The sequence below is a fragment of the Phalacrocorax carbo genome, chromosome 9 (assembly GCF_963921805.1).
Source record: "Phalacrocorax carbo chromosome 9, bPhaCar2.1, whole genome shotgun sequence".
In the NCBI taxonomy this organism is placed as follows: Eukaryota; Metazoa; Chordata; class Aves; order Suliformes; family Phalacrocoracidae; genus Phalacrocorax; species Phalacrocorax carbo.
This window is the reverse complement of record NC_087521.1, coordinates 32,496,630-32,523,886: the sequence shown is the minus strand read 5'-3', so window position 1 is coordinate 32,523,886 and position 27,257 is coordinate 32,496,630. Positions and strand designations below refer to the sequence as shown.

General features: G+C 44.7%; 1 protein-coding gene across 2 annotated transcripts in view; it reads right to left on the bottom strand.

Moving 5' to 3' along the window:
- Positions 1 to 2,498: 2,498 nt before the first annotated feature.
- RTN1 (reticulon 1) overlaps positions 2,499 to 27,257 on the bottom strand; it is a 123,447-nt gene continuing 98,688 nt past the window's right edge. The window contains exons 1-7 of one of the 2 annotated variants that reach the window (XM_064461010.1): positions 19,181 to 19,523; positions 7,622 to 7,829; positions 6,325 to 6,463; positions 5,362 to 5,431; positions 4,934 to 4,980; positions 4,785 to 4,843; positions 2,499 to 3,302 (exon numbers count right to left, since the gene is read on the bottom strand). In XM_064461010.1, coding sequence (XP_064317080.1) covers positions 3,260 to 3,302; positions 4,785 to 4,843; positions 4,934 to 4,980; positions 5,362 to 5,431; positions 6,325 to 6,463; positions 7,622 to 7,829; positions 19,181 to 19,241 — 627 coding nt within the window. In that variant the 5' untranslated portion in view covers positions 19,242 to 19,523 and the 3' untranslated portion in view covers positions 2,499 to 3,259. Of the gene's footprint in view, positions 3,303 to 4,784; positions 4,844 to 4,933; positions 4,981 to 5,361; positions 5,432 to 6,324; positions 6,464 to 7,621; positions 7,830 to 19,180; positions 19,524 to 27,257 lie in introns of those variants that run through there. The other variant, XM_064461009.1, reaches the window with a different exon arrangement.

Sequence of the window (27,257 nt, the reverse complement as noted above, 5' to 3'; positions counted from 1 at the left end):
AGCTGCATCCCAGGTTTCACCTGTGTAGAAAACCTCACAAGTTGGCAGCTTTTACCAGTCAAGCTCGTCTAGGCTACTCTTTAAATGCAAAGGAAGATCAGAAACAAAAGGGCTTTACAGCCTGCGTACCTCAGAGCACAGCTCAGCCCATGAATGTGAGTCATTGTGGTAAGTATCTTCAGCCATCTACTGTAATCACACTAAAATATTTTAAAACATAGAGCTCAGTGTTGGTTTTTTCCCTCACCTGCTTGAAAACCAAAAAAGATGGAGGTATAACCCCTCCTCATAGCGTCTCTCTATGAATGAGACTTATCAGGGCACACAAAGGTCATCACAAGCCTTCACTCCCCACATGCACAGGGGCTCTGTCATCGCCAGCTGTACAGCAGGACCATGAGTAGTAGAGGTTTGCAAACAAGGCTTATGGCAGCTACAGGCATGATGGCTTTCTTCAGGCTTCCCTGTTCAGAGGTGTCATGGCAAGTGCTGCTGTTGTCCCAGTAAGGTGACAGTGGCCATGGGCAACCCAAGCCCTGGCTAAAGTCCTCTGCTCCTGGTGTATCCCAGTATGGTCTTCCAACCTGGTTCCACCCACAACATCCACCCAGCCCAGCAGCCCTTGCAGGCTGTTATTACTGCCAAATATATGTAAAGTCAGGGTGGCTGCAAGAAAGTTTGGGAGCTGGGTTGGAAAGGCAGGAGATGAGAAAAGACAGAAGTAAAGGATTTGGGTTCAAGAGGTGGGTGTGCAGGGGTACAGTCAGGGCAATGTAGGTGTGGAGTGGAGGGCTGTGTATTTTGAGAGGGTGATACTGGAGGAGACAAGAAGGGGGACCTTGGTCTCTATTGACTTAGGCTCTTAAGAATATTTGGACTGCCAGAAGATTTTATTTTGCTTGATTTCCAAGTATACAGGAGATGTAGCCTTTAAATCCTGCTCAGGATTTGGCATTGCAAAAGGCAACTCTTGCATATAACTGCCTCAGCGGTGCTCGGGAAGAACACATTGATGGGACATTAAATATGCTCATTTTCAAAATTAACATGTTGGACCCACGTACTCATCTTGTAAGCAATAAGAATTCTGAAGGTCAATCTTTGTCCTCAAGGACACTCACACAGGCTGTACTGTCCTCCCCGGAGATAGTGCCCATTTCAGTGCACTGGCAGGAAAGTCTAAGAGACAGATAAAGCTGGGGGTAGGTGTTGAATTTCAGCTCCTGGCTGCAAACTACACATGATAAACCAAACATATTTCATTTGATCAAAAGCAACATATGCCACTTTGAGGCATTCGGTTTTTCATTGAGAGGAAATGTTCATATCTAGCTGCAGGTGACATTTAAAGGACGCTCTAGTATTCTTAAATAAGAGCAAAGAAGAATATATCAATATAAACCTCAAATGAAAATAAGGCTATTTGAGCCTCCTCACAAGAATAGCCATACCACAGCCATACCAATGCTTCTACCAGTTCCTCATGTGCACTTGGGTTCATAGAATCATAGAATGTCCTGAGTTGGAAGAGACCCACAAGGATCATCAAGTCCAACTCCTGTCCCTGCACAGGACAAACCCAAATTTACACCATTGTACGTTTATACAGAGTCAAACAGAACCACAGCCTGACCTAGGACAGGTGTCACCATGTCCACGTGTAACTGAGGTGAAGGCGAATTAAATGAATGAATTTAAAGAAAGACTTCAATTCAAAAAGTTCAGGTAAGTGTTTAGGGATCTAGTTCTGTGTAGAAAAATAAGTTCTGCATAAAAACTTTTGTGATTAGAGAAGATTTTGTGATTGAGAAAAAGAGAAACACTGCAGTTTGGCTGAAGATGTTTTGATATTCATATTTTTATACCAAAAAAAAAAGGAAAATATTTTCCACAGGTATGTTCCACAAATAGGCTGCTCATTCAGCACTTAACCAAATGTTTGTTTTGAAGCATTTTAGATAATGTTCAACAGCCGTTTCTCTTGTCTGATGGCTCTCAAACACCAAATGCCGATTTTTAAAAAACTTCACTTTGAACAGGAGCAAATGTTTATTTCTGTTCCTGGCCTCCGGGTTCAGTATTGATCCCACAGTTTAAAGCAGATTTCAAAGAACAGCTTTGGATAAGAGACTACCACAATGATAAAAAAACTGAAAGGTCCTTCGTGTTGTGCTGACCCCTCCCGTGGTGTGTCGCTTATGATTTGAGCAATATGCCATTGGAGGAAGAGACAGTTACTGCGTGTTCCTGTTATCCTAACATCACCAACAAAAAAGCCCCAAACTATGTGCTAAGATCTTTCTTTTATTTCCGTACTCATCCAGATATGAAACTGATAGACGAGCTACCTACCACAGATGATCTTGCCAGGCTGCACCGTTTTGTAAGGGCAAAGTGTGTGCAGATCTCAAAGGGAGAGAGAGAGAAAATGCTTCGTTTTGCACAGTGTGTGCCCGGTTTGCATATGTCAAGATAATTCCAGTGGCAACAAAAGGGAGAACTTTTTACATTTAGTAACATTTATTTCTGCATTCGGTATCAAGTACATAAGTGCAAATATTCAGAGTCCATAATTAAGTCCATTAGGAACTACAGAGAATGTAATACAAATTGTAATAAATTTAACATGCTGGAACTTTCCAGTTACCATACATGTAAATCAGCCTGTCAATCCCTTACGACAAAAGTACTGGGTTTTGTTTTCATTTTTTTGAGTTATACAAAACTGATTACCATAAGTACTGATTACTGTTTATTTTATTTGTGCTGGAAAACACTAAAACATCAGTCTACAATTCTATATAGTTAATAAAGATGAATCCAACCAGCAACCCAGTGACGTAGAAGCAATTTTAACTATTGCATCAGTGCGCTAAGCAGGAAAGCCCCTAGCCACATGTAACATTAAAAGTTATAGAAGCAATGCCAATAGAAGAAGGAAAAACACTAAAAAAATAAAATAAAAAAGGTCAATATTATTTAGGCTCTCACCATCATGCACTTTATAAGCAACACAAAAAAACACATCTAGTACACTTTTCTCTTTACTATAGTTTAGTGCTTGACACAAGTGATTGCAAATATTCTAAGTGCAGAAGCAGCAGGGGAAAAGCACTGCTTCCGAGTTTTATGTTTCTAAGATTATGGTGTCGAGAACAAAAAGAATGATAAATTTGCAGTAAAGTGTAAGAACAGAGCTGTTTCACTCCAGATTCCCCCATTATTCACTACTGTAGTCGATGAATTCTAGATGTCTGCTTTACTCTGCCTTTCTCTTAGCACCTGGGATTTTAGCTTGAATCCTAGGAATAAAGAAGAAAAAGGAGGATTATAAGGTCAGGCTGCTGTTCCATTCCAGCGGATCCCTGCTTGGAGTCTTAACCAGGGTTAAACTCTTTAGCTTGTGTTCAGCGTGTTGTCGCAACAGGTGGAACAGAATCTAATAAGAAAAGGGGGTGATGCCCATCTATGTGTTCTACCGGCCCCTAGTTGTAAACGGCCCAGGTTTTGGTGGTTCATGTAACCATGGGATGGATATGCTCAGTGATATTCTCCCCCTGTCATTATCCTACCATGGTCTATTGGAAGCCGGGAATGAAGTTTAAACAAAGAATTTTCTGTACAGACTTTTAGTCCTGCCTGAGGCTAAGGGTTCTGCAGAGTCACAGAAATATTGGCTGGAAAGGATCCTCTTTGAATCTGCTTCCTATGTGAGGCAGGACTACCCCTGACACTAAATCAGGTTGGCCACAGCTTTGTCTTGATGCATCTTGAAAACCTCCGAGGAAGGAGGTTCTGGCATCTCCTTGCTCCAGTGCTGTCCTAATCTCCTAGTGGAAAAGTTTCTCCTAATGGCCAACATCAACTTCCTAAGCTGGATTTGTGTTGTTGCTCCTTGTTCTAACATCTGCCACTACTAAGAAAAGTTTGGCTCTATCGTCTTGTAACTTCCCATCAAGTACTTACAAGTTGCTATGAAATTACTCCGGAGCTCCCTCCTTGCCAGGCTGAACAAGCCCAGTTTCCTCAGTATCTCACTGTGGGTCACCTGCTCTCTGTACCTCACTGTTTCGTAACCTTCCATCAGATACCTGTTATTCAGCCAACTTTTGCAAAGCCATGGATACAAACTGCTGAGAATTATGGATCTACCTTCCAGCCCAGCCATTCTGCTTCATTAATTCTCAAGTGTCAAGAACTATGCTTAGACCCTTGCTGTGCCCTGAGATATTCCACAAAAGCTTTTGATACAGGCAGCGCATTAAGGAACTAGAGTAGACTGCATCAAAAAATTCATCCAGGTCTTCCATCCTGTCCATGGTGGTTTGAAACACTCAAGATCATGGTGCTTCCAGGTATTTCCTTTCTCTAACGGAGTCGTGTTCTAATTCCCACTTTGTTCATTAACGGTGTTATTAACTCTAAAGGACAGAGCTTGGGGTGGTCAGTGGGGAAGGGAGTTAGCATGTTCCTTCTGCTTTGTCTTGGCCAGGTGGAAGTACGGGACATCAGTCCCTGGTTGGGCTGCTCTGTCGACAGCCCCCCCAAACGGCAGGAGAGGGGATAGAAGGATGCAGGGTCACAGCTCTGCCGCAGCCTGCACTCAGCTGAGAAGGCCTGTGCTCCTCCAGGGAACTGCCCTCCCACAGGCTCCTGCATGCCAGGAGCTGGGGAGGACATAATTCATAGGACACGTTGTCCCCAGAACATCCCAGCTCTTAGCCACCCCCCGGGCACCGCAGCCTCACAGCAAGGCTTCTCAACAAGTCTGCTGCTGAACTCACTTTGCCACAACAGTGTTTATGTGGGTCCGGACCAGTCCCAAGTATTGATCAATCTGTGCCTGCAAAGAGCAAAAGGAGACCAAGTCAATCAGGCATCAACAAGGCAGAACGACCCAGACACCTGAACTACACTGTGCGGACAGACTTACCTGATACTTGTCATACACAACAGGGAGAGTAAACATAGACACCACAGCTGAGGAGAAAAAGAGCACACTGTTATATTCCTGCTGATCAGATTCCTCCAGAGAAGAGACCTACTTCACAGCGACAAACACATATCATGCCACCTGGTCAGCTGATCCACCAGGGATCTTTGTATTAAAAATGAACTTTGCTCAAACCTCCCAAATATGGAATTTCCCATTGCTCTGGGACTAGGTGCTGCAAAACCATAAAACACAAATTAGTTCTAGCAGGAGGGACAATGTAATGGGAATAATTAATATTTACTGGAAAGGGAAATAAAAGTTGATGGTTTAACTGTGGGGAAGGCTCAACAAGGGTAGACTGTTTTGTCTAAGAGGAAATCATGAGGGAGTTAAAAATAGATTTTAAAAGAAATGTTGATTTTTACCCATTATCAGAAGAGTCAAGCCATTGAAGAGGGCTCCCACGTAAGTCAGCAGCCACATTAGTACTGCAAACTAAATTAAAGATGGATCATTACATCACCTCCAGTGCCAGCATAAGAAGAAATGAGTTCACTTAACTAGCTAACATAATGGCACATTAGCCTTTTGTAGCGCGTAAGGGGACTTGTTACGTACGGCACATTAAGAGCTAGGTACTTTTTCTGGGTGTATAAACCCTGTTCTCTGTTCTGCTGTTCACTGCTTCTCACCCTCTTAGCTGAGCTTTCACATATATTTGGGGCTTAATTGCACACATTTAGGACTCTGCATTGAGCATGGCATAGGCACATCTCTGGATCCAATTTTGATGATGGCAGGGGTCATCCCACACAGGTTAATCACAGACCCACAGTGATAAACCCAGTGACTGAAAACTCTTGAGGCTGGGATATGGGTACGTTTTTCTAAAAATCTTTAGTAATTAGGAGCCTAACCCATGTCTGCTTTCTTAATGATCTTCCCTTTGCTCTGAAGAACACCTTCTTGGGTGTAAGGCTGAAAATAAATAATTGTCTCAGCAGGGAAGGAAAGAAGACCTTCCTCCATAGCAGGAAACTCCACCATTAGAGGAAATCCAGATTAACAGAGGTATTAGATGGGAACACACCATTTTCTGGCAAAGTCATAGAAAGCATAACCCATAGATGCTTCTAGAACTGGAGAGGAGCTACGCTGGTCCTACAACTTTTATAACTCCTGTATTATGATCAATAAATTCAAATGCAGAGTCCCAAGCCTGTAAACTGCTGGAAGCAAGCAGTTTGGAAATCAAAAAGGACAGCAACTTCTATAGTTGGAGCTACACAAAACTAGGTTTTATGATGACACTGTCAACATGGGAAGCAGCGCTTTGAAATGCAGACTGATCCTCTAGAGAGGGTAAAAAATATTTAAAGAAATCCTACTTTTAAAGAATCCACAAGGTCCTGAACGAGAAAGAGTCTCCTCAGCTCTTTCACTGTGCTGTTGACGTATAGCTGGAGACAATCTGTGTATTTCTGAATCTGGTCCTGTGAAAGATTCATTTCCATCTCCAAGTAGGCTCTGCCAGAAACACAAGTCCAGTTACAAACCCAGGCACATTCACCTGCCGTTCACACTTGTGCCTGTCTACCCCATCATTTCCTCCTCCTCAGACCTCATTTCCTTGCGCTGGAGCAACACGTCCCCCTTCCTGCAGGCACAGAGCCAGCGACACACACTGTCTTCCCCCTGCATGACGCATCTCCCTGGGCAATTGTGGTCTGCACCAGGGCTGTTTGCCTCCAGCCTTGCCCTCTCCCCACAGAGCCTGGTCTTGATGGGGTCTCTCTCTTTACTCCACCCAAAGGGGGATGCAAATCCTAGCTGCGGGGGGGTTCCCCACAAACTTCTGCGCAACGCTGCTGCCACAGAAGGGGATATCTCCTCCAGCTGGCAGCCTCTGGAGGAATAAAACCTGCTGTCTGGACATGTCACATTCGGCAGCAATGCCCCCTTCTCTCTCCTCCATCCCTCTGCCTGCCCTGCACCTCTCTCTGAGCTATGCCCGTGTCATGAGTCACATCTCACAACTGACCCAAGTGAAACCGAAGGAGCAGCACCCCAGCAAGACTTTTTTTCAGTGTGTGTGTGTGTGTGTGTGTGTGTGTGTGTGTGCAAAGCCGATCGGTTCCATGACCTGGTTTACCAACTTGTTGGCACAGCAGAGGAGAAAGGATCGCTTCTCTCCTGGAGGAAACCACCCAGACCCTGCAGGGGGCACCAGCATCGGCACTGGCACCATCACCTAGAGTGACCGATTGCCACAGCACAGCCAAGCAGTGCTGGAGAAAAGATATAAATAGTTTCCCTCTATGCCAAATAGAGTGTGCCCAGAAACAATACTCCTCCTGCTTGCAGAGATACTGTATTATCATTAGCTCTAATGAAACTCTTTTTCTCTGTTTGCTTAAAATTTTCTGGATCTTTTGAATTTCAGGAAGAAGATTCCCATGTCTCAGGGGACGACGGCTTTTGAGTTGTTTTTTTCCCTCCAGGATCTAAGCCATTACAACCATACAGTTCTTGAGACACTGGACAACAGAAAAAATTATTTCCCGTTATGAGCAAGAAAAGAATTTTATCCAGTACAAAATTGGCAGCTAAAGAAACTTGAATTGCCACTGGGAATGGATCCTTTGCTAGATAAATGGCCCCTGGCCATGACTGCAAGGCACTCACTTGAAGGGGTGGCCCTCGTCCGTCTTCTGCACAGCCTGTAGGACCGATTTGTAGATTCTGAAGCTAATGGTGGCCGAGAGGCCGGCGAGGGCCAGGTAGGCCACAACGCTGACGACGCTGAACTGGGTCAGGGAGAAGAGCAGCAACAGGAGGCTGCCAAACACGATCCCTGTCTGCTTGATGTCACGCCAGTACAACAGGTCGATAGCTGGGGAGAGAAGACCAACATGTTAAAGGCAGGAGCTAGAAGGGCATCAAGGACAGCCACCATGGCCACTGCGATGCTCGGAGTCCTTGCAGGCGGGTGAAGGGAGGGGGGATGCTCCTGCTTACATCAGTATCGACAGGAACTCCTCAACAGAAGCAGCGAAGTGACTTCAGCAATGCACTGAGGAAATGACAACCGATAACTACTTGAAAACCTCGTATTTCATGTGTCTGTGTCTGGGTTAGATAAGATGGATGAATATCTCCAACCGCAGCACGGTGGGTCTCTTGCAGCAGCCAGGCAAATGCAAACTGGGGTTTGTGTTGTTGCTAGGTTGTATGGCAAGTTTTATCCTAGTTTGCATTTACCTACTCTGGAAATTCTGGATTGGTTTTTTGTCACAAGTCCAAATGCCAAATGCTTGATCAAAGCATTTTAAAGTTTGGGTTGTTAATAAATGAATGAGAAAGTTTGGGGTTAACTAACCACAATAAACCACTTTCCCATTCAAAGTTTTGACAGTATGATTTCGTTATTTCCTAAATTTTGAGAAAGAAAAAGTCTCCTGGTTTTACCACTGCTTCATAGTTACATGGGTAGGAAACCATTTTTCAGATGGGACCTTAAAATACAGATAAATCCTTTTTGCTACTGCAAATCTAACCATCTCTGAAATATTAAAAAGAAACTTTCTGCTGTTAGATAACTTTTCTTGTCTAGGCCATGGGAGGTGTTAGAACAAAACAAGTGCAGAAAACCATTTTCAACCAATATATTTTTACATTTGTAAAGGAGTTAATTTTGACAATGTTTTTCACCCAGTTTGTACAGTTTATTCCAACCCCTCTAGCAAATAATCCTACCATCAGGAATAGTCACTATAAAAGCAAAATTTTATGAAACTATTGCTGAATATCCAGTCCAAAAGGTGAATTTAATTTCTTTACACCAATAACCTGTTTCTGAGAGGACTCTTCATCCAGCCAAAGAATGTGCTCACGACAATCTAAACAAAAGAGCTTCAATTGCACACACTGCACAAGTCCTCAAGAACAGCTTGAACACACCACCAGCCAAACAGATTTCATAGATGCCACTTGTCAAATCATTCTGAACAAAGAGTAAATTCGGGAAAACTGCAATCCGTCAAAAAAAAAAATCACAAATACAAAAAGAAACAAAATTAATCCAGCCTAGTAGTTCTTATCATTTAATCTCCAAAAATTATGAGTCACCACAGCATGTTTGCCTTGACTCAATGAGCTATATTGCTCATTACTATTATACATATTAGCATTGCTTTTCGAAGTGATGGGCTTGAATGCAAAAATTGCTATTGTATTACTGAGCTCTTTTCTCTCCATGCAACATTCACATCCTACTATATTCTCCATCAATATACACAATATAATAACTCTTTCATATTTTTAAGTGTCAGCGTTCAGCACTGGACCTGTGTTCATAAGCATACATGAACAGATCTACAGACTGCGTGGAAGCCAAGGGGTGGGGATCTTGGTGGTATGTGCCGGGGTGCTGACTTTCCAAAGCAGGGACCAGGCCAGAGTCTTTCCAGATATACGCCCAGGTCCCATTCCTACACCAATACCTCACAGTTTTGAGGTTCTGGAGTATGCAACTCACAAACCATTCTTTCAAAATGGCATCCAGAACACGTGTGCAGTTTTTACCATTTTTCATACTCTTTTTCAGGCGAGGGGCTGTAAAATTCTGCAGCACAGCACAGCAACTGGTATGCTTTCACCAGCAAGCATTTGGACAGGAGGTATTCTTCGCAGCCTGATCATTTTTAGGCTTAAAAATTCCTCTGTCAAAGGTCAGTATTGGAAATTTATGCAAATCTCACTTTTTGAGACACTTAAATTTCCTCGCACACAATACCTTCACGTTAAATGAAATGAGCACAGGTGAGCTAGCTCAGCATGCTGCACATGGAACATCATCTGCTGATGAAAGAAAAAGGCCATGCACCAGGGGAAAACACTACCTGGGACGTAGGCAGTATACAGGCAAACAAAAGAGACCTGAGCCAAAAAATACAAAAGCCCACTTCAGTAGAGTTCCCTGAGTTAATGCCAATTGATGATAAGACCCAAAATGAGCAGCTAAGCCCTCTTCCTTTCTAGGATCATCTGCCTCATATTCCTGGAGACCAGAAGTGCACTGTATGCTCACGCAGACAGATGCCAAGATGCATTTTCTCATTCCCCTCAAAAGGCAAGGTGCTGAATGACTCAAGACAGAGTTGACCAGGTGTGTGTATATGCTGGAACCTGCCCCTTTCTGACGTGAAATTATTTGGATATTTACGAAGCTGTATCAGGTAAATAAAGACTTGCCACAACTCAAAGCAAGATGGACAGAGGCCAAATGACACAGTTCTGGGGATATGTGCAAGCGTGAGAGAGATCAAAAGGCAGCTGGCCTCTTTAACCAGCCAAATGAGACTTGGGAGAGAGGGATCCTGTGTCTTTTAGACCTGAGGCAAATATTCCCATGTGCATGGAAAAAAATATGTGCTAACAGCTAGGTGGAAAATCTTAGCACAGAGGAGGGAGATATGAGCTGAAAGATTTTTTACATGGCTGTCCCAGTGCACAGGTCCTGCCTGGGGGACACACACAACCCCCCACCCACAGCCTGCAGTAGGTCAGTGGGGATTTTCAAGGGCAGGAACCAAATCTTCCTTCTCCTTGTCTCCCTCGCAGGGATGAGGAGCTGCGGCACTGCTGCTGTGTCCAGCTGTTTGGGCGGGATTTGCCTCTCCCACAGCCATTCCTCCTGCTCTCTCTTAGGGAGAAGGGGGTGACACAAACTGCCTTGCAAAAGGTAGCGCAGGAGGGAGGTGAACTTTATGGCTCCTTGGGCAGGGAAGGGGGAGAAGGAGAGTTCAGAGCTATAAATCAGTGGAGGCTTGTGGGGTCCAGCCACGGTCCATAGGCTTCCATGGGAGAAAGCAGGTTTTTTGCCAACAGGCCTCAGGGATTTGAGCTGTATCATTTCCCCTGGAATTTAAATGCTGCTGAAAACACCTGAACTACTACATGTCAGAGCCATGTTTGTTCCTTCAGTTGCAGCTTCAGTCACTTCAAGAGCTGTTAATGTTATTTTTGTCATGTTTTCTTACATAAACAAATCTCCCTTAAAAGTGGACAGAGGCACACTGGGTGCAGAATCCCCTAGCTGGGATCCTTTGCCTGGCTTCCTCAGGGTGCCATTTTCCTCTGTAACCATTTAAACCAGAGCAAAAGTACCTGTCACATCAGTGTCTGGCATTGCAAATAGATACCAAGGGGTGAAGCCATGAGAAGTCTGTTCCTTCACTATTAGGTGAACCCAGAACTGGGTGCATTAACCCCCTCCACACCCTTTTTTAAATTCTGAACTGGTATGAAAATGAAAGATGAAGTTGTCCACCACATTTATATGTCTGCTTTGAGTTTCACCTCATCCTATGTTCATATAAAACTGATTAAGACACCAAACAACTCCCTCAGATACTTGCTGAACCCATGAGTTTACTGCCTTTCAACAGGTCACAAAATATAAATGGTGGCCTGAGTCTTTGATGAAGGGTAGCTGCCTGTTCATGCCTGCACCCCTTCCTTTGCATGCCGAAGAGACGACCACCCAGGCTCAGGCCAGCCTCCCCAGCACATGGGGACGCAGTGAGTACAAGGGCGGCAGGGCCGGGAGCTGAGTGGGAGCTGCACACCTTTGCACACACATCTCTCTGCAGAACCATTTACCCGCACGCACTGGCCCCACGCTCGGCCAGGCTGAGACAGGCTTCGAGTCTGGCTCTTGTGTCGGTACAGTGTTCCCCAGATAAACTAGAGGACAGGGAATCCCTCACAGCACGAGTTTTTTATATATATACATATAATGAGTTATATATATAAAATGAGTTATATATATTATAATAATTACATGTTTTGGTCAATCTTCAGTGAAAAATTGCCCCGTAGGGAAGGAATAAAAGGTCCTAGTGTGGTCAAGGGTCCTGCAAGCACTAGGGGTGTTGCAGGCAGCGTGTGTGCATGTGTGTGTGCACGGCACAGCCCAGACCCGACTACAATGGCACGATTCTGAGCAACGCACATTGAATATGCATGAAGCAGGAGGCTGGTGCCACGTGAGCCTGTCGATATGTGATGTGCATGCAATTGGACAGTGGGTCAATCTGCAAGATACACTTCTGAGAGCCAAAATGCCAACTTCAGACCACCTAAGGTTTGCAGCTAGGATTTGCAAACAGAGTTTTGGAAAACAGGCACTAATATCAGCCTCAGCTTTGCTGAGGTTTAGGATCCTTCTGTTTTGAAAATCCCAACTGTAAAACCCTGACCATGTCCATTAACATGCAGAAGCTGTCCATCTGTAGCTTTCCATGATCTCCCTTTAGCCTCCTGGAAGGAGGGAAGCAGCATTGGTCACTTTGCACTCTTTCCAGTACAGCACATCAGAGTTCTGGCTCATTTGTGGAGATATAAAAGGACTCTCGGTTTTGCCAGAACTGCCTCAGACTAAAAGTATTTGTATTTATTAAGGACGACTTGCCATCACAGAAGTGACGCAGGTCACTGCAACTGCCTGTGAAGAATTTTTCTGGAGAAGCGTGTCTGATGAGCTATTTATCTGAAAGTATCACCTGCCTGTTTTTTTCAACTGACAGCAGAACTTGTAAAATGTTACTCACATAGCCTTCTATTTGAAAGAAAAAGTTTTCAAGGGTGCCAAATCAGTGTCTCAGCTATACTTTATGGTATGATTTCATCTCACTAAACTAATGTGAATCCTCCATTTGGGCCCAACTCCCAGACTAGCGATGCACAAAGGTAAACTCTATGATACAAGCAACCACTTGTTAATATGAGCAGCTGGTAAATACTTGTTTGTGAGGCAAGCTAAAAGTAACCTCACAAATATAAGTAGCAGCAGCAGCATAGAATGGTTGTGCCAGCAAGGAATGCTCTGAAGTACAGTGCCTGAAAGCTCTCCCAGCTCTCATCATGGCTTTCAGCAGAAAATATTTCTGCTCCTCAATATTTGCCATCAAAAAAAGCCAGATGCCAGACCTGGGGGCTGGAAAGAGCAGTGCTGGAGGCAAGGGGTAAATGACTTGAGACAACCGAGGTGGACTATGTAGTGATGTTCCTGAATCCATTCTCCTTGGGACTGGATGGAAACATGAGGACTGGGTCTGGTGGTTTACGTGGTCCCCAGAAGCACTGTGGTGTGGGGCAGCTGCAGCCCAAGGTTCCTGAGCGGAGATCCCAGAGGGAGAACAGAGGATCCAAATGAATTTGTAGATAAAATGTCCTCCCACCTTCAGACTCACACATGGTTATGTTTTTGAAAAATGCTTCTGTAAGAGAAATGGTGATCTTTCCATTCCATGTCTCAAAGAAAGAATTTTAAGATGAAAATTAATGAAGACCAACTGAGCACAGACTGGACAATTCACATCTTCCACAGCTTCTCCCTCCCCTCCTCTGAAAAGCTTTGTTCTTTCCTTCTGGCTTGGCAAGTTTTTCCTCTACTGCAGCAACTGTATGAAAAATGAAAATGTATTAAGCAGCATTTACATGGGAGTAAGTACAAAAAGTGTGTGCAAAACCCTTGTGTCCAGCCTTCAAACAAGGCCCATGGGCCCTGATGATTGAATAAAAGGTTATATGCTCTTCAGCTTACTAATAACATCCTTGGATGTGGTCAAGCTGTTCTTCCCACAATTGAGGTCCCATTGGGCCTCCTTAGGAGGTAAAATCAATGAGTTGTACAGTTTCATTTGCTATGTAATATTAGTATTAATGAGAATTGAGAAAAAAACTGTCTACACACAGCCTTTAATTCTGTATAGGGTATAATATTATGACTTCATAAATATAAATTACTTCATAAGTCACTCTCAGACCTACTGGCAATGAAAAGATCAGATAACCTGATTTAAGAAGGGCAATCTTGTTCATAGCATTGTCACAACAATATTTGACAACAAATGCAACAATTCTGTAAGTCCTGAATAGAAGTAAATATTGCTTACATGCAAATAAATTCCAGTTTGCAGTTTTAACCACAGGCTGCAGGACCAGGCTTTCCCTCTTCCCTCCAGTGAAGGCTCCAATGTGGCCATTGCTCCCCTCCCCACAACAGATCTGATTCAAACGTAATACAGATGGATATGCCATTTAATGAGCAGCCTGGTGCCTTCAGGAGACTGCAGAGCCAAGACAAAATATCTGTGCTGTTTCATGAGGCATCTCTCCTTATCCTTTACCTCCAGCTTTGAGGGATCTCACCATACTTCTCCTACCTCTTGTACACACTTTGTCCATTAACCCCCTTGTCCTCAGTTCAGCTTTATATCTTTATCATTCACCTGCCCCAAGACTCAACTTGAAAGTTCAGACCTTCTTGGTCCCCAAACTCTGATGAGAGAGACATGGAGCAGGAACAGAACCAAGGAAAAGGGAATTCTTGATATAGGCTGCCCTCCACATTACAGCGTACTTCATCTGCAAGATCAAGATGTGAGCAAAAAATACTGATTGATTGCCTTATGTGAGGTGCCAGAGGGGGCTTGGGTAGACAGAAGAGGATTGGCAATAAAAAACTCAGCCCTACAACCATGCCACATACACATCTACTGTAGTATTATTAGGATTATTATTAGTATTAGTATTGTCATTATTGTTATTGTTGTTATTATTATTATCATTTTCACATGAGAGATGCTTTAAGACCAGGATTTAACATAGTGGCGGGAGAAAGCCTCCTCCACACACCTCCTGCTCATCAAACCATATCACTATCTGCCTTGGCCAGTTTCTATGGAGGATATTATTGCTCTCACCTTAAGTGAGCAGAAACCAAGGAGACCAAGCAGAGCCCCTGAATGCAGCCCCTGAATGCACATAATAATATGGAAATGTTAAGAATTTCCTGAGATGCTCCTGGACCAAAATAACAGACCTGGACCCTTCCTAACTCTGTTCAAACATTTGAAAATCTGCAGGTTTTCAAACCGAATGGCTCAGACCTATGTTATTTGTGAGAATTAAAGGTGACATGGAGAGAGTATCCCTTCTGATATCAAAAAAGCCTCACTAAAACTCGCTTTCCAGATACCTAATGAAAACAAAAACAGGCCTCCAATGTTGCTTTCAGCTACTGCCCCATCATCATCCTCTTCTAAGTTACTCCTCAGGGAATACCTTAAAATAATCTTACTTTGGGGGAATTTTCTCCTTGTTCTGGCAATGAAAGAATATTGCCCATCTATTCTTAAAAAAAAAATAAATTAGTACATTCAGACATGGCACAGCAGTTGTGCAGAGCACACAGTGGCAGAGCTATTGAAATCTCACTGATTTTTTTATACCACCTAGGTCAAGGTGTTTGTTGGGATGGGCGGCAGCTGAATGGTGTGAAGCTCATCTAAGAGTTTGTCCTCTAATCTCTTGATCTTGCAGTCGTATTGCCATCAACAGGAATGTGCTGGAGGAAGGACTGATATAATTTCTGCAGCAGCGACAAAAAAATGAAAGCAAATCTGAAAGTGGAAACAAATCTTAATAAATTTCATGCAAATTTCACAGGAAGTCAACTGTGAAATTAGGAAGTCAGTTACTCGTAAGTTAGTGTCATTTTGTTAAACTATTAGCTAAATTGGTTACAGCAGATGATTACCTGGTTCCAAGATTTTAGCTCTACCTAGGTCCAACCTAAGAACCAACTACTGGGACTGATCTTGAGCTACTGGAAAGAGGGACAGTTCATCTGACCAAGACAAGTGGATCCCAGCTGAGAGTTCAGCCCACAATATTTTCGGGAAAGCACTGAAGGTACCAACTGGCTGAAGTTATATTCTCAGGATAATAGCTGCAATTAGACAGACTTCAGAACTGTCAGTGAGACTACAGATCGATAGCATGTATCCCTATTATTACCACTGAACTTCTTTATCAGTCTTAAAGTGGGAAACATTGCCATGAATAGTTGGTGCAGCTTCTCAGCACCCTTTGGAAACCAATTGATATATCAGTCAAGCAAAGAAGCTGGTTCTTTGGAAACAGCTGCCAAGAAAATGCTACTCAATAACTCCAGTCCCAGCGGAGTTATGTCAGCTAGATGAATTTGATGGAGTCTGCAGTCCTTTTCCACATTAAGTTATAATTATAATGTGGATAATATTTAGGATCATTTCTATGAATGGTTCACAGGCCTTTTTCTCTGGATCTTTCAGATTTTCTATTATAATAAGTCTTGCAGGAGGTTGAGGCTGCAGGAACTAGCATGTCGCTTATGACCACCCAAGAGCTGACATGTAGAAGAAATAGTGTAAGAGGGAATACTCATGGGGACCAGTGTACTGACATCAAATAGCTCCACGAAGTTGGGGTGCAAAGACCTTCCTAATCCTGAGAAACCTCTCCAGCAAGGCATGGGGATGAGTCCTGCCAAGCTGGGCCGAGTCCCTGGGGAAGGCAAAAGGACCTGCTCCACCTGGACCTGGACCTGGAGGCACAGCTCACCCCGCAGCTCCCCTCTGGGAACTGCACACTGTGATGGGTTATGCAGCTGGCGCTGGCTGTACGTTGTTACGTGAAGGCCCACATCAACCAGCATGCCCAGTCAGAGATGTTTCTCCAAACGCTCATGTATTATGCATGGTTCCATCCCAGCCTACTTCAAATGCATCACCTTCCAGTGTGAAAGATGACTTGGGTGTGGAAGTCAGCTGCAAATCCCCAAAGCTGCTATGATAATATTTTGAATGTAGCATATGCCCTGCAGGGGCGAATTATCCTCCTGCTCCCCCAAGGGGCTGTATCATGATCTACCATTGACATAATCATGCTGTACCTGCAGGATGGAGAGGTAAAACACACTGCAATATTTCTAAGCATATGCAGCGGCATCAGCTGCCTCACTGCAAGGGAAGTAACAGTGTGTAGATTTAGTGGGGCAAAGCCAAAGCTTCACCAAGTGTCCCTGCAGCTTCTCAAGATCCCCACCCAATTCTACACCAGTTTTAAGCACCATAAGGGCAAACCAATGATACAGCTAGTTGCAGGCTTGACTGTTTTACTAATTAAAACTTATGTTAAACTCAACATTGTTTTTCCATAGTTTCAGTAAAAATATGCTCTGTATTTACTGAGGTTTGTGTCTGCATCTGTTATGTTCGCAGACATATTCCAGAGTTTTCACAGAGGAACCATAATTCCATTGATGATGAATTTGGCAAAATTATACAACTCTAGGTTTGCACAAAACTGATATTCTGGGTTGAGACAGAGACTACATGAATAATAGATATTAAAAGAATCAATGAATCAAGTCTTTAGTCTTCATTCTTCTGAATTTTAAATTCCTTCTATTTTATCTGGGACTGATCAAAGAATTTTGCTGACAGAAATAATATTCTATGACTACTTCATGTTTTCTGCAGGATCATTTCTGAATCATAAAGCACCACCCAAGAAAAATAAAAAGATATGCAAATGATGTGGAACTGAGGCAAGTGATTTATTTCAGCTGCGTTGATTTTTTCAGATCTGGACTTTTTTTCAAATCAGCATGGGGCATATTGTGTCATTTAATTTTCAGCAAATCAACCTCTTGGTTTCAAAATGTAGACTACAGAAGGAGAGAAAGCCTACTGTTATTCTTAATTATTAATTAAACAATAGCAACATGCTCTTTGTTATTTCCCCTTTTTTTAATTATGAAATAATATTTTTTTTCTGATAAAGAGGGAAAATATTTAGTTTGCCTCTAAATACAGGTGGTTTACCAATCTGACTCAGCAAATTAATGTTTTTATAAGGATCAGAAAAATATTGAGCCTTTCTGGAAACAAAACAAACAAAAAAGCCAAGCACGATATAACAAGGAAGTTCATCTGCAAAGCTCAGGTGAAAAGACCCTGAAGTTTTGTTGTGGCTCTCCCATATAAGCTTAATGAATCATGCAATCCTATAGAAAACCCTAGCCCTCGATTAAGGTATGGAAAGCCCGAGCTGCTGGATGCTGGCATTTAACAGGTGCCTCTGTTTACTTTCTAGCTACTCGTCTTCCCTAAAAAACCCTCAGATCATAAATACCATCAGGTGCTGAATTAAGAGTACAAAAATATCAAGCTCCCTAGAGACAAGTGCTGTGTCAAAGATCTTCCCCTGCCCAAACCTCCCCAAAAACCACTTCAGGAAGGTTTTCTGGCTTCTGTTACATTGAGCAGCATTTACGAAACTATGTCTGCAAGCACCCTGGACCCTTTAATAAGATGATGCTAGAGCCTGTTGAGAGCATAAACATCATGTACTGTTTATTCAGCGTAAACATGCACCTTAAAATTTAAAAATACATTCAAACAAAGCCTGCCTGAAGCAGACAGCAGCCTGCCCGGCAGGATCAACCGCTAGCTTTTCTCCCTCTAATCTGCCTACCGAGCAGCGTCACAGAGACTGTCTTTTATCAAAACAAAGGCTGGATGCTGGCTGGGAAGTGTGAAGCCAACTAAAAATGGCTGAAAAGCTGTCCGAGGCGCTTGGGAAGGTAGCCAGCCCCACCCAGTGCAGACACCGACCCGCTCAAAATAAGCTAAAAATAAGCCCAAAAGGGAGATGCTATTGTTCCCCTCACCCACTCGGCAGCAAGACAACATCATCACAGTATTTTGCCCCCGAACGGCTCAGCAGAGTGCTTGAAAGCACAACCAAAAGATTAATTTTTTTTTTTTTTTAAAGCAACCCTACAGCAAAGCACGAAGTGGGTGGCAATGCCGCGGCCACCTTGGTGCTACCACACTTCTTGCCGAAGCTGCGTTTTCTTTGTGTCAACGCTAGGCTAAGCCCTCGCTATGGGTGTGTCCATGGGCAGGATGCACCGAGGCGCCCAACGCCACCGCCTCAAACCCTCGCGAGCCCGAGCAGGCACAAATTCACCGTCACCCAGCTTTCCTAAAGCCCAAAAGGTATGAAATCATGCCAGCGGCAGCCCGATGGACAGAGTCAGGGATGAGAAATGATACCACTAACAGCAAGGGCGGATGCTTTGGGGATGAGCTGTAAGGTGGGAAGGAAGGTCCTGTATCCTGGATGCTTTCAGGGTGAGACAGCTGGAGATGGGAGAAATACATTCAAAGAACAGAATTAAGGGCTTTTTATCTTTCTTAAATTACCCCCAAAGAAAACTTCACAGGGAGGGAGAGAAAACAGCATGCAAAGGCCCACAGGTGAACAATGCAAAAATGGATGGATCCTGCCTTTGCCTCCTCTGACATGCAGTCCTTCTAGCATGCAACACTAGAATAGATATAATACCCTGACATTTCCAGTTGCTCCAAAGACAGTCCATCTTGGTGGAATCGGCACTGGCTTGCATCTCGGAGAGCTGAGGAATTGCCGGTCCTTTCGTCTGAGGCACTGCGTTACCAGTCAGGCATTCCCGAGCATGGGTGGGTTAGCGGGTATCGCTCCCGTCTCCCCGCTCGGCTCCGGACTGATGCTGTAAGCAGCACAGGCGGAGGGGGGAGGGCATATTGTACGCGCTGCGGTCTCCACTGCAGCAAATCAGCAGTGTGATGTGGTTGCCCTAGGGAGCAGGCTCCTTTGAAAAGGGGATGCAGTCCCCTTTCAAATCAAAAGCTTGCGCTCGGCAGCTTAGCCTCCTAAGCCATCGAAATGGTTAAAGGCAACCTGACAGCAAAGAAATAAAAACAAATTGGGTGTGGGTGGAGGGGGGGCGGGGGGGTGGTGGTGAGCAGTGTTTCCTATGTGGCTGTATGGTTGTGACTATCCATGTTCCAGAAATTTCTTGAGAGTGATGAAACCTGGTGTTTTCTTCTTTTTTTTGAGAGGGACAAATTTTCCCCTACCCCTCCAGGTTCTGATGCCCCACTCTCCTCTGCTGAGCTGGGTGAGGTTAGAGAGCAGCCAGGAGAAAATCAAGGGCAGGATCAGACCCCAACAGAGCAACCCCATTTTGCTATCTTTTTTTCAAAACTGTTCCAGAAACAGAAGAAAACAGCAAAGTACCCACACCACCGGGGATGACCCCTCTCCCCCTGCAGGCATGAGCACCCGCAGGCACCAGGTGGCCCATGGGGGCCCCCAGCCCCTCCTGCCAAGCCCTGCTGCACTGGGATGCTGAACACTGCAAGCTGCACCGAGGTCAGGGTGGGCAGGGTATGAACACTGCATCTACCTGCTGCTCAAAGTGCTGCATAAACCGGGATCTGAGGTGCAAAGAGTGCAGGTATATGGGACAATTTGTGAAAAAGTATGCGCTCTCGCTAGTAACTGTGAGCCCACTAATGGCTGAATTTTAACACCAGCCCTGACACTCCTCCCCTGGGTAAAATACAGCCCTTGCCTCAGCTTCCCCATCAATAAACTACTATAAGTAGCCTCACACAGATGTCATAACTAAGCAAGGGCCACATGGTACTTGGTAAATACTTGGAAAGAAAAAGCTTTACATCCATGTAACCTATTTGCCTTTTCAGATTTCAGGGAGTGGGTGGTTACTAATCACAAAGAAACTCCTGAAAAGTCACCCATTTCACTGAAGAGTGACTGAGATACAGCATATGAGACTTGGTCCAGTCATCTTTGGCAGAGCAATCCCAACTGGGGACCTCTCAGCTCTGAGTCTGTATTTAATCCTTTAGATCATGCTAGTTTAGGAAATATTTTTACTTTGGCCACGTTATATTGAGCTGAGCTTTTTTACATGGAAACAGACACCAGCGCAGACACACTGGGTCACATCCATGTCAGCATGCAGAACTGAGTTTGAACCTCTCCGCTCTTTTGGCTCCAAAAGCAAACGGTCTTTAATGCCTGAGTTAAGAGAGATCTCCTCCAACTGGCAGTAGTAGGTCACTTATCCTTCCCTCAGGTAACTCATCTCATAAAGGAAAGCCAACATTTAAGGAGAGATTCACCACAGCACGATCTTAACCTTTACCTAGGAAACTCTGCTAGGGCTATGGAGGCCAATAGCTATTGTTCATGTCTCAAAACCGCCTTTGAAATCTCCCCAAAGACTTACTCTAGGCTTGCTTGAATCCAGCATCTTCAGTCCCCTAACAGTGAAATAATTAACTAATTGGTGCAGAACTGGCTTCAATTGTCATTGCACATAGTAAGAGTAAATCATCTACAAACAATGTTACCAGTCTTGATTTTGTGTTCTTCCTGGCTTTGTTAGAAAAAGGAAGAAACAGATTGGCAAGGGACGATTTCTCAACGTGGACTGATTGGTTTAGACCCTTTGCAAGAGCAGAAAACATCCCCATTGATACATTTTGCCCTGCGCACTGTTTGCAGCTCTGCGATGGGGTTTCCAGCACTCATACATAATACAAGGTATTTACAAGCAGTATTTATAAAAGAAAGTCATCGTTCACATGAAAATCCTCAATCCTGGAGTCCCTGAAGAAAAAACAAAGAAACCTCCAACTTAGTGCATCAGTGAAACTCATAGCTGTTGGGCACGTACCACCAGCAACACTGCAGTGAGAAGACACAAAATCTCTGCTTAGTCTCACTGTGACCCACATTTCTCAGTCAGGTATAAAACTGACTAATTCCCTTTGGACAGAAAAGTGGTCCATGTACATTTAACATGCCAGCGTTGTATGAACCAGTGGTGATTTCTCCTTTCCTTCATTGGTGGTAGGGATTTCTCTTGCCACAAACTTCAGGCCTTTACCTCCTTCCCCAGGCTACCAAATTAACCCTATCATCCATTTTCCTGCTTAAATTCCTACTTCCTCTTGGAAAACTGTCTCTTCAGACCTGGCCCATGTGATTGGACTGTCCGACGCTACTTCCAGAGCTGTATTAATTCATGGGCACCAGAACCCATCGCTTTACCACCAGTAACAAGAACAATGCATCTGTGTCAGAAACAGAACTGAACTGGAACATGAGATGAACATACTTAGAAAATGCGAACAGGCTAAGAAGGTCTTACAGCGTGCACTCGCTTATACCAGAAGACGAGCGAGGCGAGGGACAAAGGCAGCGCCTGGCATTAACGCTGTATGTGGGTCTACACAGACTTGCACAAAAAGTTTAACAAAATCCCAACCAGCACTGGGTGGATCCAGGACTAAAATGGGAATTGATAAAAAATGTGTTTCTACAATGAGAATTTAAATTATGTATTCAGTAAGTAGTGAGCCAGAATGAGGGCTAAGCAGTTAGTCATCAATGACTGAGGGTAAGAACTGCTTCTTTGCAACAGAACTAAACCAGGACCACCAACTATATACTTGCTGAGCAGGCTGGAAGGCACAAATAAGCACAGCCCTGCCTAGATCTTAAAAGGGTGAGACATGAACAGGTCAGAGATCTTGGCATCAACCGCAGGATACTCCAGTGTTGGAGGAGAGTTTTCCTGTGATCATGAATAGAAGCAGGATTAAAAGCAGTAAGTGGAATTTGCTCCCCTTCAGAGAATTGTCTGTGGGAAGCCTCCTTCTGCCACAGGTTGTTACTGAAATTATAAGATGTTTTAGTGAGGCCACCTAAACCTGAGTGTTGATGGCACAGCCACAAGCCAAGTGGGCTCATTGGTATTTGCCTGTGAAGTAGCTCTGCTGGAGTTAATGACCCTTGTATGTAGGATGCGTGTGGTAAGGACTTAGTAAAATAAAGTTACCTGGTTGCTTTCAGCCCATCCTAGCCTCCCATTGAGGGAAACCTCTGGCCAAGTTAACATGAGCAGGGTATTGCCATATGCCTCATTTCTTCCCATCCGTCCGACCCCACCAGGGATGGCTGGGTGAAGTGCAGGCTGCGGCTCAGCAAAGGACACGGGCACCCTGCCATGGTGTGTGGGCCACCAGGTTTGTGCTGCTTTGCAAATACACAACAAGCCCTGTGTCAGGACTAGCTCTCCAGCCCTACCTTGCTTCCCTCTGAAGGTCCTCCCACTTCTACAGCGACCCAGCTTGCCCATGCACTACTCATTGAGTTCTGATGAGGTCAGAGTTAGCAACATTTAAGGCTTTTTAGGCAAATATACTTGAATTGACATAATGATCGTAAGAGCTCCGAAGTACCCACTTTCTACCACAGGAAGGATCACACATGGCCCTAAACTTCAGGACTGCCCTAATAATCCTGCTGGAGGGCAGGGTGGAAATCAGCATTGGTTTCAAAGAATATTTAATGATAACAAATTCAAAGATAGAGCTGAAACCATTGCCAGTTCTGCTCTAAGTGCAGTGACTTTGAAGACACTTTGGACTGATTATGTTTTTCAGAACAGCGCTCTGCATCACTCCGCATCAACACATTGTGGGACACATTGAGGGCAGCGCCAAATCTGCAACGTGGTGCTGTAAGATCCTGACATTTAGCACTTTAGGAGAACAATAGCATTAAGCAAGATTGTTGGGTTTTTCTTCTAAGCTAATTTGTTCTTAGCATTAGAAACAAAAATAGAGGGGATGCTATTTTAAAAGTTGCATTAATATGTCTCAAAGCTCTAAAGAGCAATGGAGAATTTTTGCCTGAGTACTCCAAGCCAAGGGCAGCCAGCAATTACATTTTCGTGAGGAGGCTGTCAATAGCAGAGGGATGGGCCAGATCCTTGGCTCTGCTCTCATTCTTCCCACGGTCTTGCACTCATTCTTGCACAATGCTTTTTCTGGGCTGCAGAATCACTCAGAGGCGCCTCAGGTGAAAAGGTCGTGAGCTGGAAGATACTGACAGCTGTTTCAGGTCTATCATTACTCACACTCTAGGTAGTAGATAGACAGCTCTATCCTTGCTGTCTTTTGCCTTGGGTCTTTGATATTTTCTCCTAGGAAATTAATTACTTTTTTTCCTCAGGTCTTTAGACCACAAAAGGAATCAATTAGGAGGTAAAAAAGACAATATGGTCTTAAACTACTGCAGTTTAATTTTGGAGCCAAATACTCGTAACAAAAGAAACCCCGTGTCCCAGCATGTCACATAATGTTCCAGCTTCCATGAGATTTCTTTTACAAGTCTTGAAAAGCCTGGGTTTATAAGGGTTTTTTTTAAATCATTAGTCAAAATATTTGGGTTGTTCACAAGGACAAGAAGTGTGTTTTGAGATGTGTTGCTCAGCTTCACTCTGCTGCCTCTGTTTCACTTTTGCTCAGCAGATCTGTTTTTCATGCCCATTTTTGCTCAAACGGAGATTATCGTAAGATATTTGGCAACAACCATGTGACACCAGTCAAGTGAGTGCGAGAAAGAATCAGGTGAGACAAACTTTGTACTTGCTTCCCTTCCCAAGAATGAGGTGGTCTTTCTTTGAATCCTGGTAAATTTGGGGGGAAGTCCTTAGATTTGGCGCTATTGTTAAGGAACAATTTTCCGTTTCGGTTTTTGAACTGCTGACGTGCAGTCCCTTGGCAAACCTGGCAGAGATCCTCTTCACCGGCCATCCCAGAGATGGCCGGCACTTCTGCAGTGCCATTTGAGCTCACTGGCTACTGCAGGCAACAGCACAAGAATCCGTTTTGATTTACTCCTGCCTCTTCAGCAGTGGATAATTTCTCTTGTTTTTTTAATGTTATTTTTGAACCATGAGGATCATAGAAATGAAGGCTCTATTCCTGCCATTGACCTAGAAAAGTCTTTTGATTCTTCCCACCGGGACTACTCTTTTCAATTGCTGGGAACCTTAAAACTGGGTGTTTCTCTCCTTTGGGGGAGGTAGTTGGTACATCTTCGCTCCTCCTTTAAGGTTTGAACAGTAAAGCTGATGAGATCCTAAAACTCTGGCTGACCTACTGCATTCCCCCATTAGAGCAGGTTCTTATGGCACTTGCAGCCTATTCCCATTTTCAAGCCTGCTGCTTTTAAGCCTGTGCTGCTAAATTTGTCTCCCTTACAGCATTGCTGGTGCTGCAGCTGGCATTATTAATTCCATTTCATTAACTGATCTTCCTAATGGACTGGAAGACAAAAGAGAAGACAGACCTGAGACCACAGCATGTCTGGGCCTCAGGAGATCTATGTTCAGTCCTCGCATCTGCCACAGCCTTCCTACGTGACCTTGGAAATCATCTCTCTTAGGTCTCTGGGTCTGCTTGGTCTATTTAAATTTGGGGCATCATCTGCTTTTTAAGCTTTATTTCTGCAGCACCCAGTACAACATCTGCTGCTCTAGCAAAGGAGCCTCACACATTTTTGCAATACAAGTTGCAGTCAGGTGTTACTGGCTGTCATTCTTCAACCAGTGGAGATCAGGCAAGATTGTAAAGATTAATTGGGATTGCATTGCTCTTTGAAATGGTGTAATCCTGCCTGGTGCTGGGCAAGGGTGCTGGGGGACAGAGGAGCCTCCTCTTTGGCTAAGCATGCTCAGAACAGATGAAGAAGACACACTTTTAGCAAAATCTTGAAGCAAGGTCTGGCAGCCAGTGCCTGAGCTGGGGAAATGAGGTCTGGACTTTCCCACATGGGTGTGCAACAAGCCACCAGGGACCATGTCCTGTTCTGGGGGCAGAGGAGGTGGCCCCGGAGCAGCTCATCTCACTGGCTCTCCCACTGCACTGCTGCCACCCTGCAGGGCAGGCACAGCCCCTCTGAGCTGCTTTGCTGTGAGCAGGAGGCATTAAGGGGCAGAAATAAGAGCACGAGCAGGGAACATGCCAGTACAAGCACACAGGCACATGGTGTACCAGTGCACAGAGAGCACCGTGCCCCAGGCAGGCAGCCCTGCAAAGTGCCACACCAACACAGCTCTGTCACACAGCAGCACTAGACAGGTCCTGCCCGGTCAAGTCCTGCCCTTTGCTCCTCCACACATCCAAGTCCTGGGCTGAGGCAGCACCAGTGCAGCCCCCAAGAAAGATATGCCCACAGAAATGCCCAAAGCCTTGCTTCCAGCTTACAGGGGCCGCCCCTCACTCCTGCCCTACTGGGATCAGGCCCAAGTTCTGAAGCTCCAGGCACCTATTCAGGGGATGTTCTGTCCAAGTGTAAAATGCAGCTACAAACTGTGCAAATGTGGCTGCAAATTAAACCAACAGCCTGCAGGCAGAGGCTCAGGAGACTGAGGTTTCATTTGCAGCAGTGCCACAAGCCGTTAATTCAGGTTGGGATTCTTATAAGCAGCCAGGAGTGCTTGCAAACGAGCTGTGGTTTGCAGCATTTCTGCTGGCTCCTCTGCTCCTGCACCCAGCGCTCCTCCTGCCGGCCCAAACCAGGTGGGTGGGAGAAGGTGCAGAATGACTTACCACAGACCAAGATCCCTTCCCCAGCCCCTGTTCCCCTAAAAAAAGTAATTTTCTTTGGGGAAGGGAGTCACGCAGCAGGCCCTGAGCAGCTCACCCCTCTGCACTGTGCTGGAAAGCTTCTTCAAGCATCTCCGCATGAACATCTTTGCATCCCCCACAGCTGCCCCTATCCCACTGTGCGGGAGGCTGGAAGGTGTGGCGGAGGTGTGCAGATGCTGTGGTCATGCACGCACCGGCTCAACTGACAGACAATTGTCATGGCAACCCCAGCTTCTCCTTGAAAACAGCAACATACACACCGCTGGATGCAACAGCCACAACTGCCTGCTCCATGGATGCGAGACACCTGGGTACCAAAATGCTCTCTGCAAAGAGAAGGATGGCACTCGCCACAGCTCTAGATCATACTCAGGTTGGCAAGTCAGCTGCTAATATGGAAAAATCTTGGCTAAGGTTGCAGAGGAAAGAGGGACAGGTCAGGCAGGGGCAGGTTAGAAAGCAGATGCTCCTGTCCTGAGCAAATGCAACCCTACAGCGCTTGCAAAGGTGACGGAGGAGGCAGAGAGTGTGGCTGCTTATTGCAGCAAGGCTAACGGTGCTGCATGGCACGGAGGAGTGCGTTAGTACTGTCCAAGGGGAAAAAAAAACCTGAAGGACAAATGAAGGACATAAAATACTGGTGTGTAAGACAGGAATGTCAGTGCAGGGCTGTGGGAGGGGGAAAGCAAAGACAGAATAAGAGCACTGGCTAGAGAAATGCTTTGGACAGTGAAGCAGCACTCTGATTTTTAAACGTTATTATGGGCCTCTAGGGTAATTAGAAGAATTAGATCAGGAAATGATGTGCCAGAAGTGTTGCCTGGAAAGTGGTCAGAGTTGTGTTTGCTGGGGAAATGAGCATTGAAAATGCTTTTGTGGAGCATTTTAGGACATGAGCTGGAAGAAGAGCTCCACAGAAAGCTGTGATGTTTTGAGTATTGGGGGACTGGCCCTGCCCTGGCACATCCCCCTACGTGGGGCAGAGGCAAAAGGAAAGGTGGATCATATGTATATATCTTATGGAGGATATCATAGGCAAGGTCAAGAAAGCTTTCAGCATCAAATCAGCAAAATATGCAATGAAAATCCACAGCCTGGAGCCAGCTCATTAGGAACTTAATATCAGT